This window comes from Ambystoma mexicanum, chromosome 13 (genome assembly GCF_040938575.1).
Source record: "Ambystoma mexicanum isolate Mex_15411 chromosome 13, UKY_AmexF1_1, whole genome shotgun sequence".
NCBI classification, from domain to species: Eukaryota; Metazoa; Chordata; class Amphibia; order Caudata; family Ambystomatidae; genus Ambystoma; species Ambystoma mexicanum.
Window position 1 is genome coordinate 561325342 of NC_090938.1, and position 12424 is coordinate 561337765.

Sequence of the window (12424 nt, forward strand, 5' to 3'; positions counted from 1 at the left end):
AAGCCAGTGAGGGTGGTCCGTGGAGGGCTTGAGGGGGGGTGGGTGTTGAGAATGGAACTGTCATTTACAATACTTCATGCAGACTTGTCAAAAAAAGAGCTTGACTCACCGTCCTCGTGTAGTTTTGCATGCGGATGGTGGTGATGTTTGATTTCAAGTACAGCATCGCTGCCCCCTCTACCTTCACACGGTCCAAGTGGTTATACTCCTGTGTGGGGAGAGATGAAAAATAAATGCAATTTTCCTTTGTGCTGTGGCTTTATGTGTTTCTGGTATCACCTGTGAAGTTCAGGTGAGCTGTGCTTTCTCCATCGACTGCCGAGTTGCAGCAGAGGTGGAATTCTTTGGGTTCATGCTAGGGTTGCGGGCAGGTTGCAGGTTTGCACGCATGATGTAGAGTTCAGCATTTGCTGCAAGTTGCCCAAGGAATATAGGATTTAAAATCACCTGCGAGGTTAGATGTTCCTTGCATTAACATCAGTATTATGTTAAGCTTGCATGATCCCTGTTTTTTGTGGATATTGGATTGCATTGTAAGCTGCAAGATTGTGTTACGGTTGATGCGATGCAAGATTAATCTCAGAGCTGTTTCTCCGAGCCTTCGCTGTATATTCATGTGGGTTCTTAAATTACCTGTTAGATTGCTTTAGAATTGCCATGCCTCATCATGAGCTCTAGATTGTTCGGGACCATTAGTTTATGATTGAAAGGGTTAGAAGGACTGTGACATAACACTTTGTGGGGAAATAAAGATGTGGAATCCGGAGGCCGATGGGTCCGCTGGAAGCAAAGTGCTTTGTGATATGACTCCTGAAGCTGGTACATGAGGGAGACATTGCCAATAGCATACCTGGTGCTACAGGAGCCAGAGGAATTTGAACAGAAGAGTGACTGTATGTTTAAGACATGTATGTGGGGGATGTACTCAAAGCCTGCGAGAAAGAACCTTGTGAGAACCTGTAGTGGCACCCAGCCAGCCAGGGAGGCCAATCAGGGGAGCGGTTATCGTATTGTGTATGCCCTAAGGAAGCATCGAAGTGGAATGGTGATATCTCCAAACAAGTGGTCTCAGTAGGAGATATGAAGTTTCTACACTTTTGCCACGCAGGGACATGGATTCCACATGGCTGGAGGGATAAAATCTCTGGGCCAGGTGCACCCAAAGGCATGTTGGGGTGCTGTAAACATCCTGCCACTGTGATCGACTTGGGGGACGGCCAGGAGGTGGAGACCCTCCGATGAGTACTCTCAGATAAGACCTGTGACCTTATTTAGTTACCACGCTATCCCAACATCATTAGATGATAGTAATGTCCCTGTTAAAGTGGATACGCAATAGCTCCTGTAGGAATTTACCCAGCTTATCTCTTGACTAACGTTGAGGGGTGGGGCAACCCAGAGGGAAATTTCCCCTGAGGGTGGGACATAGATGTATAAGAGCTGAATTCTAGGGGCGTCACATTGCCCCTTCCATTTCGCACTGAACATTTGTCTTCCTATGTACTGTTCTTACAGGACAACTAACTGATCATATAGGTTTGCTGATCCCTGTAGGTATTCAACTAACTTGCTCTCTGCGAATAATAAAGACGTGTTGAAACTAACACAGCCTTACATTTAGCTGTAGGACTACGCCATCATAGATTATGTGGTCTTGTGGGTAGTGTTGTTGTTTTGCTTATTGTATATGCTATTGCATATTAACATCCCTTGTAATGCTTTTGTGGGTTTCCTGTGCTTGTTTGTTTCTTATATTGGTTATTGAACAGTATAGCAGCTAAGCAGTCTTAATATGGTTCTGAATTTAGGAATGCTATTAGGTATTGTGAGGAGACTGTTAAACCCCTACAAGATAACATGTTGTATTTTGGTTGTGTGCTCTGTTATCTACTTGGTCATGCTGGGGTTATTTACCCCTGAAGTAGCTATGAATGTGGCATAGGTGTCCTCTGCATTTGGGCTGTGTTTTGGTTAGGTGGACCCTGTATTAGAAACATCATTGTTTTGTTTTCGATCCCTGTGTTATCTATGTGGTGCTTTGCAGTTGTGTACTTGGTGTATTATTAGCTTCAGATTTACATGATGGTTTTGTGCTCCAGACATTTGGCATTTGTTGGGTTGTGGACTGTACTCTCTTTATTGTCTGTACAGTTATGTTTTTGTTGTATGGCCAATGTGTTTGTCATTTGGCTAAATTATGGCTACACAGTCTCTGTAATGGGCTCTTTTGTGGTCAGGAGTTCCCCCTACTAGCCATTAGACTGTGCTGTGGCTATGTTATCACTGTTTGGACTATGTTGTGCTATCTGCACTGGCCATCAGGTTGTGTTGTTTCTGTTGTTCTAAACATTTGTATTGGGTTGGGTTTTGGTTTTGCTGCCTCTGTAATGTCTTTGTGTGCCAACAATGTGGCATTTGATTCGCCCATGGTAGTGTGGGATTTGTATTGGTGATGTGTGCTCAGCCCATTTGCTGTGCCATTGTGCTAGGGTTGTGTGCTCTGCACATTGGCTTGCATTGAGTTGTGGCTGTGTGTTTCACTGGTTTGCGATTAGGCCGTCTAGGTTATGATGCCTGTACAATGGATGTTCAGCGGTTTTGTTGTGTTCACAGTTATTAACCCAAAAATGTGTGTTTGGTGTCTGCATGGTTTGTATTGCCGATGTGTGCCTTTAGTAGTTGAGATGTGGCCACACAGAATCCTATGCCAATTCAATATGACTCAGGGTTTACCTCCAAGAAGGTGCTGTTCCAAACCCGCCCACGGACGGTGATGGTCGCAGCATTCGTCATACGCAGCGGACACTCAAACCGGATGCAGTTGGCGGTCCCTATATTGCAGCTCTGGGAGGCACAGACAGGTGCTATGGTTAGCTAATGGGATCACACCAAACAAAAGGAGGATACAAAGACCTCTCAGACATGTCACTCACCAGTAGATACTCTGCCTTGGCTGCCTTGCTGGAGGGAGCCAGTGGCACATCGATGAACCCCGTCTCCTCTTCGTGCTCTAGCTCTCGTTTTCCCCGAGTTGGACTCTGTCCCAAAACCTGCAAAGTAAATGAAAAAGACACTGTTACACTATGATGTACACAGGACCCCAATCAAACAGGAATGCATTAGGCTGTGAAGCAAGAGGTGGATGAGCCAATGGCATAATCACAAAGGTCAAGGGGCATAAAAGGGACTTGGCGTCCCCCTTGAGCTTCAGATCGGAGCTTTCCATGGTGAGCAAACGCTGGAACCCATCAGCTCACTGTGCCTCCAATGGTTTACTTTGGTTTTTGGCTACGTCTACCCCCTTTGTTCCTCACCCCATCTGCACCCATTTGCTCACTGTATTCCAACACCATCCACTGACTTAAGTGCAAGTATAAAGCTGCAAAAGGGTAGGGTAAATGGCAATGCAACACCATTTTAATAGTACTGTACTTTCTTTCCACAAACCATTGGCTATCGGTACTTGCCGGATAGTAAAGCAATTGTTCAACTCCAATGCATTGCTGTATGAAATGAAGGCCAGGGGCTCAAACATGGTGGCCCAGTGAGATTGAGTCATATGCTCATCATGAACTAGTTTGCCTATATTCCTTGCGGGCAAAGCCATTCATCACCGCTCTTAGAAATGGGGGTAATCTGTAGCTCTATATAAGACTTGATGACAACAATATTATTATTATTACAGCTACCTCATGGGGTAAGTGGTGTTCCAATCTCTATTCGTTTGGATAGGGAAAGGCCTGCAGTGATGCTAAGGTGAAACATACCACGATGCTGGGCCCATATTTTCCTCTTTTCCAAAGAGTCTCAACTACTTTAACTAGCTCTGCATTTGTATTAAACCAAGAAGTAACCCATAACTAAGACCAGAGCATGAGCAATTCGTAGAATTAAGAGAAGATTGGGCAGTGCACACCAGATCGTCACGGGTGTTGAGTGAGGTTGCATCAGCTAGAAGGAGCTCCCTCTATGCCGTCATGTCATCAGAAGGCTGATGCCGCCAAACTGCGCGTCAGGCAGCAGCAGCAGAGTCAATAACCTATCATGCTCTGCCCATGTCCCTACTGCCGAGTAGGCCTCTGCTTAGAGGAGTAAAGAAACACCTACGGTTGCAAATTCAACATTCATCTGCAATGAGTTCAACTTACTGTTAAATTGAGAGGGTTCACCACGTCCCCTGGGGGTGTACAGTGCTCAATCACTGACCCGTTCACGAGGACCTCCGTCAGGTACAACAGCCACTTGCCATTCGCGATCTCAAAAGGCCATTCAAAAGCAGCAACAAGAGCAGTGCCTTCCTCCAGGAAGTCGCCAACAGTCTTTACCTATGGAGACATACAAGCATATTACTGTCTCCTCTAAAGGATCCAGAGTCAGACTCAGACACAGTAGTCAGTTTGGATACAATTTTGACATTTTATTGATAAGAAAATAATAACAAGGGTTAGGGGAAATCCTATCCAGCACGAAATCTACGCAGGGTTTCTCTACCTCAACAAAACGAAGGAACGTCTGTGTCAGGATGTTAAACAAAAGCACCCACCGTCGTGTGTCCAAAAATCCTAATCTCATCCTTGCACTCTAAAATATAATGTGTATAGGGATGTTCTGGTAATCTGGTAATCTATATACTTGCAGCTTGTTTCAAAGGTTCTCAACATCCATTTTCAATGTGCAGAATAAAATACATAGATGTTTTGACAGAGAATGGGGTCCTCCCTTCCCCTATGATTGCTCTGGTCATTCAGAAGTTTATCCAGCACCTCTGGATGAAGGTCAATAATGTTCCACACACATGGAGGGGTTAGGGAACGGGGGGGGGGATGGTTCCTCCACTGCTTATTGCCCTTTCCACAATGTTTGACATCAGAGTTCAGAGGCGGAGAGGGACACTTCTCTCTTGTAGTTATTCACTTCTTACAATTCCACAGTTTGAGAGAAAATACTTATTTTCCTTCACAAGGTTCATTTTCAGCACTCAACACTAACCCCATTCCACTTAGCACCAGGGGAATGAATCTTCTCTTCCAGTTCCTTTGCCCATTATACTTTATCTCAATTCGACTTGACTTCATTGGTATGAATCTTCCCTTTTATTGCTCTTAAGCACATAGTTCTCATCTGTTCAATTTCTCCACTCTTTCCTCTTTTGACCTCTCACATACTTTCCTGCCAGGGTATTTGTGACGTCTTGATTATTGATGTATGAATAAAATCTGCATCCCCATCCATCTCCAGGGTACCGCTACTCATCTTAAAGGGCTGTTTGGGAACACCCAGCTCAGCCGGGAAGCTTTAGTATTTGTAATCTTTTTTTTAGTTACGCAGTTGCTTAGTGATAGTGTACATAGTGTCTTGTGATTCCCCGTTCATAGCTAAATCTTGAAAAATTGCTGGGTTACAGGAAGAAATTAAATAGCTAAATACCAACTAAAGAACCCGTAAAACAGAATTTAATCATCTGCCTTTGCTTTCCATGTGTGGGTTTATAGTTCTTGTAACCTGGTTTTTCTTCCTGGGGGGAGGGGTTAGGGGAATCAGATCCTAACCTTTGCACTTTCATCCCACATCAGTTTCCCACAGAGGTGCACAAAGGGGATCCAGAGCTCAGATGAGCGGGGTTGCCGGAGACCGCTAGGATGCTGGTTTAACAAAGTGTGATAAAAAGTATACTGTTGTGCCCGCCTACATCTAAGAGCGTTGGAGCCACACACACACACACACACCCACGCTACAAATACCCGTTATTATCCCTGCTGCACCATTACCAAAAGGGGCCCAAACCTTGCACTAGGATTTCACAAGCAGGTACAATGGCAGCTCACACAAGATCAAAAAAGAAAAAAAGAAAATACCGGCGCTTCAAGCTTAAGGCTCTTTCAACCTTCCACCAATAGAGCACAATATTCATACAAAGAGATTAAAGTGTACTTCTCATGCAATGAAAGGAGCACCACTGCAGAGGTTCTTTAACTATTTGTTCTCATTGCTTAAATTATGCATTGAACAAAATGCATAATTGAATGCAGTTTAGAACTGTATTAAATGGTGCGGATCGCATTATGGCAGCACTTTGAGAAAGCTTGTCTCCCAAATTGGAGAGGGACACAGATTAAAGATGTTTCTGGAACTCCTATGCCCCTTGCGCATGTCTAAGGAATGGCTCCAGAACACCGACGTCAAGGAGAGCTCTTCATCTTCCCCAATAACGCACACATAATAAATATACAAACATACGTGAACCAGGGTAGTGACTGTTACTGGACACTTTACATAGGAACCTGTAAAAACATGTCCCTCTGCCTTTGAACTTGTCCATACAAGAATGCATTTGGCCACATCCAAATGAACATGCTACTTATGGTGAAACTATGGTGATTGTCTTAAGGAAGAAAATGGCGGTGGATAAAAATAGGGGGGTACATTGTGTTTTTAGTAAGACCCCAAAAAATATTTTGGGGACTAATGCGTTGCAGTTCACCACTGAGATGTTTGGCACGAGCGTACCCTTGCGTCAAACTGTTGCACGACACAAACCTGTCAAAAATTGGATAAGACAAACTGAAGATTTTCACTTTTCACAATGTTTCTAAAATCCGGGTTTGTACAGGAGAGATGAATAAACAGAAACATGCATGCATAGTAATCACGCATGTGCAAGGGCACACTCTGGCTTACCAGCACCAAATCAGAAAACTTCAGCTAGTACACAGACATGGCGACCGCATGCGCAAAACCTGTGCATCCGTCCATTTGGACCCATCATATAGTAATTGCTCATTCCTCTTTTCCCGCCAGAAATGTGTAGAATGAGTCTTGTATTGTTTTTTGGCATAAAAAGGCCAGATTTCTTTTCCACATCATCATAAAAACCACACTGCACATATTAGTGGAAATAACTCTGAAAATGCGGCAACTGCTCCGTGTTCAACAACCTGCTTCCCCCTTTCCTTCCAAACGTCCAGTGTAGGCCCAACTCTCCCAACCCTTTGCGCCTGAGCCTCGCCTGCCCATGCAGGTGTTACTGGGCGGGGAGACCGCCGTCTCCTTGGGGGAAGCTGAGCCCTTGTTACCCCCAGACGCCCCTGCCGTTTAGGCTCCCAAGAGGCGCTGGTCTGAGAAGAGGGAAGACACTTCCGGCTTTCTCCTGGCTCATCCGGAGTCTGTCTCTTGAGCTTGATCGCCCAAACACCGCCACACCGCCTCGCCGTCCTGCAAAGTCGACGACCAGGCTTGCCCGTGCCTTGCCCTGCTTGTAGGGTGGGTGGAAAAACAAAATCCTCTCCGTGGTGCAGGCGGGCATCCTTCTGCAGCTACCTGCAGCAAGGAGCCCACCCGTTATAAGGGGGTAACCCCGCCCCTTCTTTGTTGCCCTTCGTGGGCTTTTTTGTTTTCTGCCGTGCTTTGGCCGGTACCTCCCCCTTGTCCAGGGGGGAGGAAGGAAGAGGACACCGACCGGGTTATCGGGGTGCCTCCTCCATTTTCCTTTTTTCTTTTGTTGTCACTGTCAAAACACACGCACCTGTGAACGACAACTGGGTTTGTTCAGACATGCGCATGTATGTTAAATGTATTTGTATCCCACACCGTCACCAACGGAGTTGGTCCCCAAGCGCTCATGCATATGGATAGTGCGGGCGTAAACACACACTTAGACACACAGCTACCAAATTGAGTATTTCAGACATGCACATAACACATGGAAACACGGTCACATGGGGGTACAGGGGTATGGACATATACACATATGAAGTACCAACACTTAAGGGTATGGAAGGCAGACAGCTTTGAAGAGGTGTGGCCCGGGACAAAACAAACTGTGGGCATGCGCAGAATATTAAACTAGGACGGAAATATCCAGTAAACATTTTTTTTAAACAATGAGTGAAGGTTACTTATAAAATGTAAAGTCTTGGAAATGCCAGTAGTTATACCACAAATGCTCAGTCTACATTAAATAGCTCATCACACTAAATATTGAAGCCTCAACTATAAATCACTACTTCACTTCTGGCTACGGTGATTCTTGTGAAGTAGGGGTATTGTGCGTGTGTTAAGGTTTCATTTGTAGTGTGATGGACAACATAAAGTAGACTGAGTTTTTAAAAAAACATTAAAATTCACTTCCCAAAGTTAAGACTTTTTTGTAGGTAGGTACGCTCGATGCAAACAACCAGCGAACGTTGCAAACGCCATTTAACTGAAACATTATTTGTGCAGCAGCGTGTCTGGGTTTTACATTCGCATGTCTTGCATAGACTGGCCTCTAGTGGTTGGTCTGGAATATTCCAACTTGTTTACCAAATATACGCACGTTGTAGATGTCAGTATGACTCATAGTCCACCGACCTTGGTCTTTTAAGAAGACACAATCTCCAAACTTGATTTTGATACTATGTTTAGGTTTATTTTGTGCATAGTTCCCTTTCAATATACACCCTATGAAATTATTTTCACTGCACAACTAATGAACAATAATGACACTGCACATGTAACTCGTAAATATATTGTGAACAAATTTACATATAAACATACAACATGCAAGAAAAGCGTTAATTAACCAGTGATAGTGTATCTGGTGCTAATATCTGTTTAGAAGCACATGCATACATATAGTTAATACACATAGCCTGCCATCTAGTGGATGGGCCGGAATATTACAAGTTGTTTACTTCCAAATTAAAGGATAATCATCAACTGGGTTGTCCAGTCCTACTATCCCTAGTATACGATATATGCGGGCACCCACACTACCCGTGTAAACCAAGAGAGGGTCACATGTGAATCTAAAAACAAAGCAAAAATATTCTTACAAATAAGCAAGATTTCTTTTTTGCAGCATGATCGGTTTAAAGTCGCAGGCAATGCGTATAATTCCGACCAGCATCATCTTGTGCGCTTGTCGCAGTTTGAAATACGTTCTTACACCACTAACCCCGCCAAGGGTTCCGCTGTAGTCTATCTATGCAATATTGCTGTGGAAGTGCGAGTCTAGCTCCATGTAGGCGCTTTGCATATATTTTATGATGGCGCGTGCAAGCGATATGCAACAGGCACACCAGATGCCCTTGTAAAAAGGACTCCAGGCTTTCGGTCTTGTGTGATAACTCTAGATAGGGGGCCCCTTAGTAATAGCCTGTCCAAACCTCCGATGGCCCTACTACGGCACAAACAATTGGCGTGTTTTCCAATGTCCCCCGTTTTAGGTATGCAATACCGAATAGTCAGTTTATGGTGAAGATGAGGTCTTTTGTCATATGTGTGTTGACATTCCGCTCATATGAAAAGGGTGTGATGCTGGTTCCCGATTGCCACAGCTTTTTGATCTCCTGTTTTAGTTTCATGAGGTTCTCATACACTGCCTTCCATATCAATTTTTTGGGCCTGGGTTTTGCCCTTGAATACCAAATCCCGTAACCGGGAACGTCTCTTTTGAGCTAACCCTGCTGATGTTTGTGTAACCGCCGTTTCTGCCACATTGTTGTAACCATAGTATGGAACGAGTTACTTATTTGTAACTGTTGTTCTCCCGCATTGGTCCGGAATGTATTCACATGTTCATGAATATTCCCAGTTATCAGGCTGGGAATCCTCAGTAAAAAAAGAAAAGCAGCTTTGCTTTAGCCTGAAAACTGCTCTATAACCAATCACTGTCTTTTGGGTCATACTGCCTCCATCAAATGGCTTGCCTCCCTAAGCTCCACCCATGGAGGCCATCTTCTTAGAGCACGTAAAGTGGCAGTATAAACTAAGAAGAGCCATAGAGGGAAAGGAGGAAGGGTTCCCATGAGAATCCATGCTCGAGAACAGGAGTTACATGTAAGTAACTTGTTCCTTCTCCTACACAGGGTCTGGCATGGATTCACATGCTCATGAATACGATTACACATAAGTACATTTACACAACCACAGGAGGTGGCAAGGCTCAACCGGAGCAATGACTTACCCCTAGAATAGCCTCACCTCAAGCAAACAGGTTGCCCAGCACTGCTTGGCCGATCCGGGACTCCTCCCTGGAATTCCTGTCGATGCAGTAGAACCTTGTGAAGGTGTGGGTGGACTGCCGTGTAGCAGCCCTGCAGATGCCGAGCAGGGGAACACCATGGAGAAACGCAGTTGTTGCTTCGATGGCTCTGGTGGAATGGGCCCTTGGCCTCCCTGGAAGAGGTCTGTTGGCCAGACAATTGCAGCGCATGTTGTAGTCGGAGAGCTACCTGGAAATAGAAGCCTTAACAGGGCCTTCCCATGCCCCACTGGGCCAAAGTTCACAGAGAGTTGAGATGTCTTCCGAGAATCCTTTGTGTGTGCCACATAAAACTTAAAGGCAGAAGCAATGTCGAGCAAATGCAGCATCCTTTCTGCCGGCGTAGAAGGGCTCAGGAAGAAGACTGGCAGAACCAAAAGGCGTGTTGAGGGGGAATTCCGAAGGAACCTTCTGCATAAAGGTAACGTGTGTCCGCAGCACCACCCTCGTTTCATGGAAAGACAAGTACAGCTGCTTTCAAGAAAGGGCCTACATCTCCCCAACCCGCCTGGATAAGCTGATGGCCACTAGGAAAACCATCTCCCACGAGAGAAACTTCAAAAAGGGCTTGATGCATCGGTTCAATGGGGACCCCCATGGGTTTAGTCAAAATCACGTTGAGCTCCCAAGCTGGAGCAGGAGACCTCACTGGCGGAAAAGTCCTGAAGGGGCCCTTGAGGAACTCCTTGATGAGCCTGTGCGACAACAGGGGGGGGCTTACCAGGCGCCCTGGTGTAATGAGTTATGGCAGCCAGGTGCACCCTGATAGAGGCGTGATCCAGATCAGCCTTGGCCAGAGAAAGCAGGTACAGAAAGAGCTGTGGAACTGTGATCTGCAGAGGCATAATCTTCAGAGTACTGCACCACACCGTGAAGTGTTTCCACTTGTGCCCATAACAAGGCAGCGTAGATGAAACTCTTGCGGTTGCCAGGATCTTTTTGCATTCAAGCGGAAGGGAATAATGTCCAAACTCTAGGGCTGCAGGAGCCAGGCTGTGAGGTTGTGGTGCAATATCATTCACTCTGCTCTGGAGAGCAGTTTGGGAAGTGGAGACAGCCAGGTGGATGGTGCCACTGACAGACCAAGCAGGTCCGGGTACCAGATCTGCCGAGGCCATGTCTGACCAATGAATATCACCCTGCAACGGCAACGCCCGAGTGTGTTGATCACACGTAGGAGGAGCGGAATTGGAGGAAAGGCATACAGGGAGAGTTCGCCTCACAGGAACAAGAAGGCATCCCCCACGCTCCTTGGCTGAGGAAACCTGTTGGCGAATCTCTGGCACTTTGAGTTGGCTGCCATCGAGAAGAGGCCGATCTGAGGTTGACCCCACTTGCAGAAGAGAAGGCATACTTGAACCTGATGAAGTTCCCACTCATCACAGGATCGCAGCTGCCTGCTGAGCGAGTCTGAGATGGTGTTCTTGGTGCCTGCCATGTGAACAGGGATGATGAACATGGCCTGAAGAAGGGCCCAGTGTCACAGGGACCTTCCAGTATGAGCACGAGAGAGTGCACCCCGCACTGTTCCCGCATTTAGAACATGGTGGTGGTATTGTCCGTGAAGATCCTCACCACCTTCCCCCGCACCTGAGGTTGGAATGATTTGAGGGCCCAGAAGACTGCCTGGAGCTCCAGAATGTTGATGCCGAGGTCCTTTTCCTCCGGGAGCCAGCGGCCTCTGGCGTGGGACTGTCCAGTGTGCCCTCCCACCCTTCCAGGGAGGCATCCGTGGTGACCGTGACCTGGTACAGCGGTGTTTGAAAGGGAGCTCCTTTTGTGAGATGTGGCCGCACTCCCTACCATCAGAGCTTGCTGGAACTCGTGGGTGAGTGTGATCTTGTCCATCCAAGCGCCTGTGACGTCCAGAAACTCATGAAGGGGCCTCATCTGGAGCCTGCGATAGGGGAACGAGGTGGATGCAGGAGGACATCATACCCAAGAGAGACTCGATGGCTTTTACTGTTATGGATTGCATCGTCGACAGGCGCTGCACCTTCCCCAGGATGGCCATCACCCTTTCGTACGAGGGGTAGCCAGGCATGCAACCGTGTTGAGACGGGCACCCAGAAACAGAACGTTCTCCGATGGCTCTACGCAGGACTTTGGATTATTGATGGAGAATCTGAGCTCCGTCAGAAGGCGTATGGTTTCCGCTGTGTGATGGTTCGCCGGCGCGAGCGAGCCGATGAGCTAGTCGTCCAGATAAAGGTAGACATGAACGCTCTTGAGGTGTGGATGCGCCGCCATTGGAGCCAAGCACTTCGTGAACACCCTTGGCACTGATTTCAGGTCGAAGGGCAAGTCCTTGAACTAATATTGCCCCTGGACCACAACCTGTAGGAACTTCTGATGTTTTCGGTGAATGAGCACGTAAAAGTTGGGGTCCTCCAGGTCCAA

General features: G+C 46.5%; 1 protein-coding gene across 3 annotated transcripts in view; it reads right to left on the bottom strand.

Annotated features, from left to right (window-relative positions):
• ITGA3 (integrin subunit alpha 3) overlaps window positions 1-12424 on the bottom strand; it is a 469598-nt gene that overhangs the window by 17954 nt on the left and 439220 nt on the right. For all 3 annotated transcript variants that reach the window (XM_069634365.1, XM_069634363.1, XM_069634364.1), the window contains 4 exons: window positions 4149-4325; window positions 2934-3050; window positions 2734-2844; window positions 110-208 (listed from right to left, as the gene is read on the bottom strand). In XM_069634365.1, coding sequence (XP_069490466.1) covers window positions 110-208; window positions 2734-2844; window positions 2934-3050; window positions 4149-4325 — 504 coding nt within the window. The remainder of the gene's footprint in view (window positions 1-109; window positions 209-2733; window positions 2845-2933; window positions 3051-4148; window positions 4326-12424) is intronic.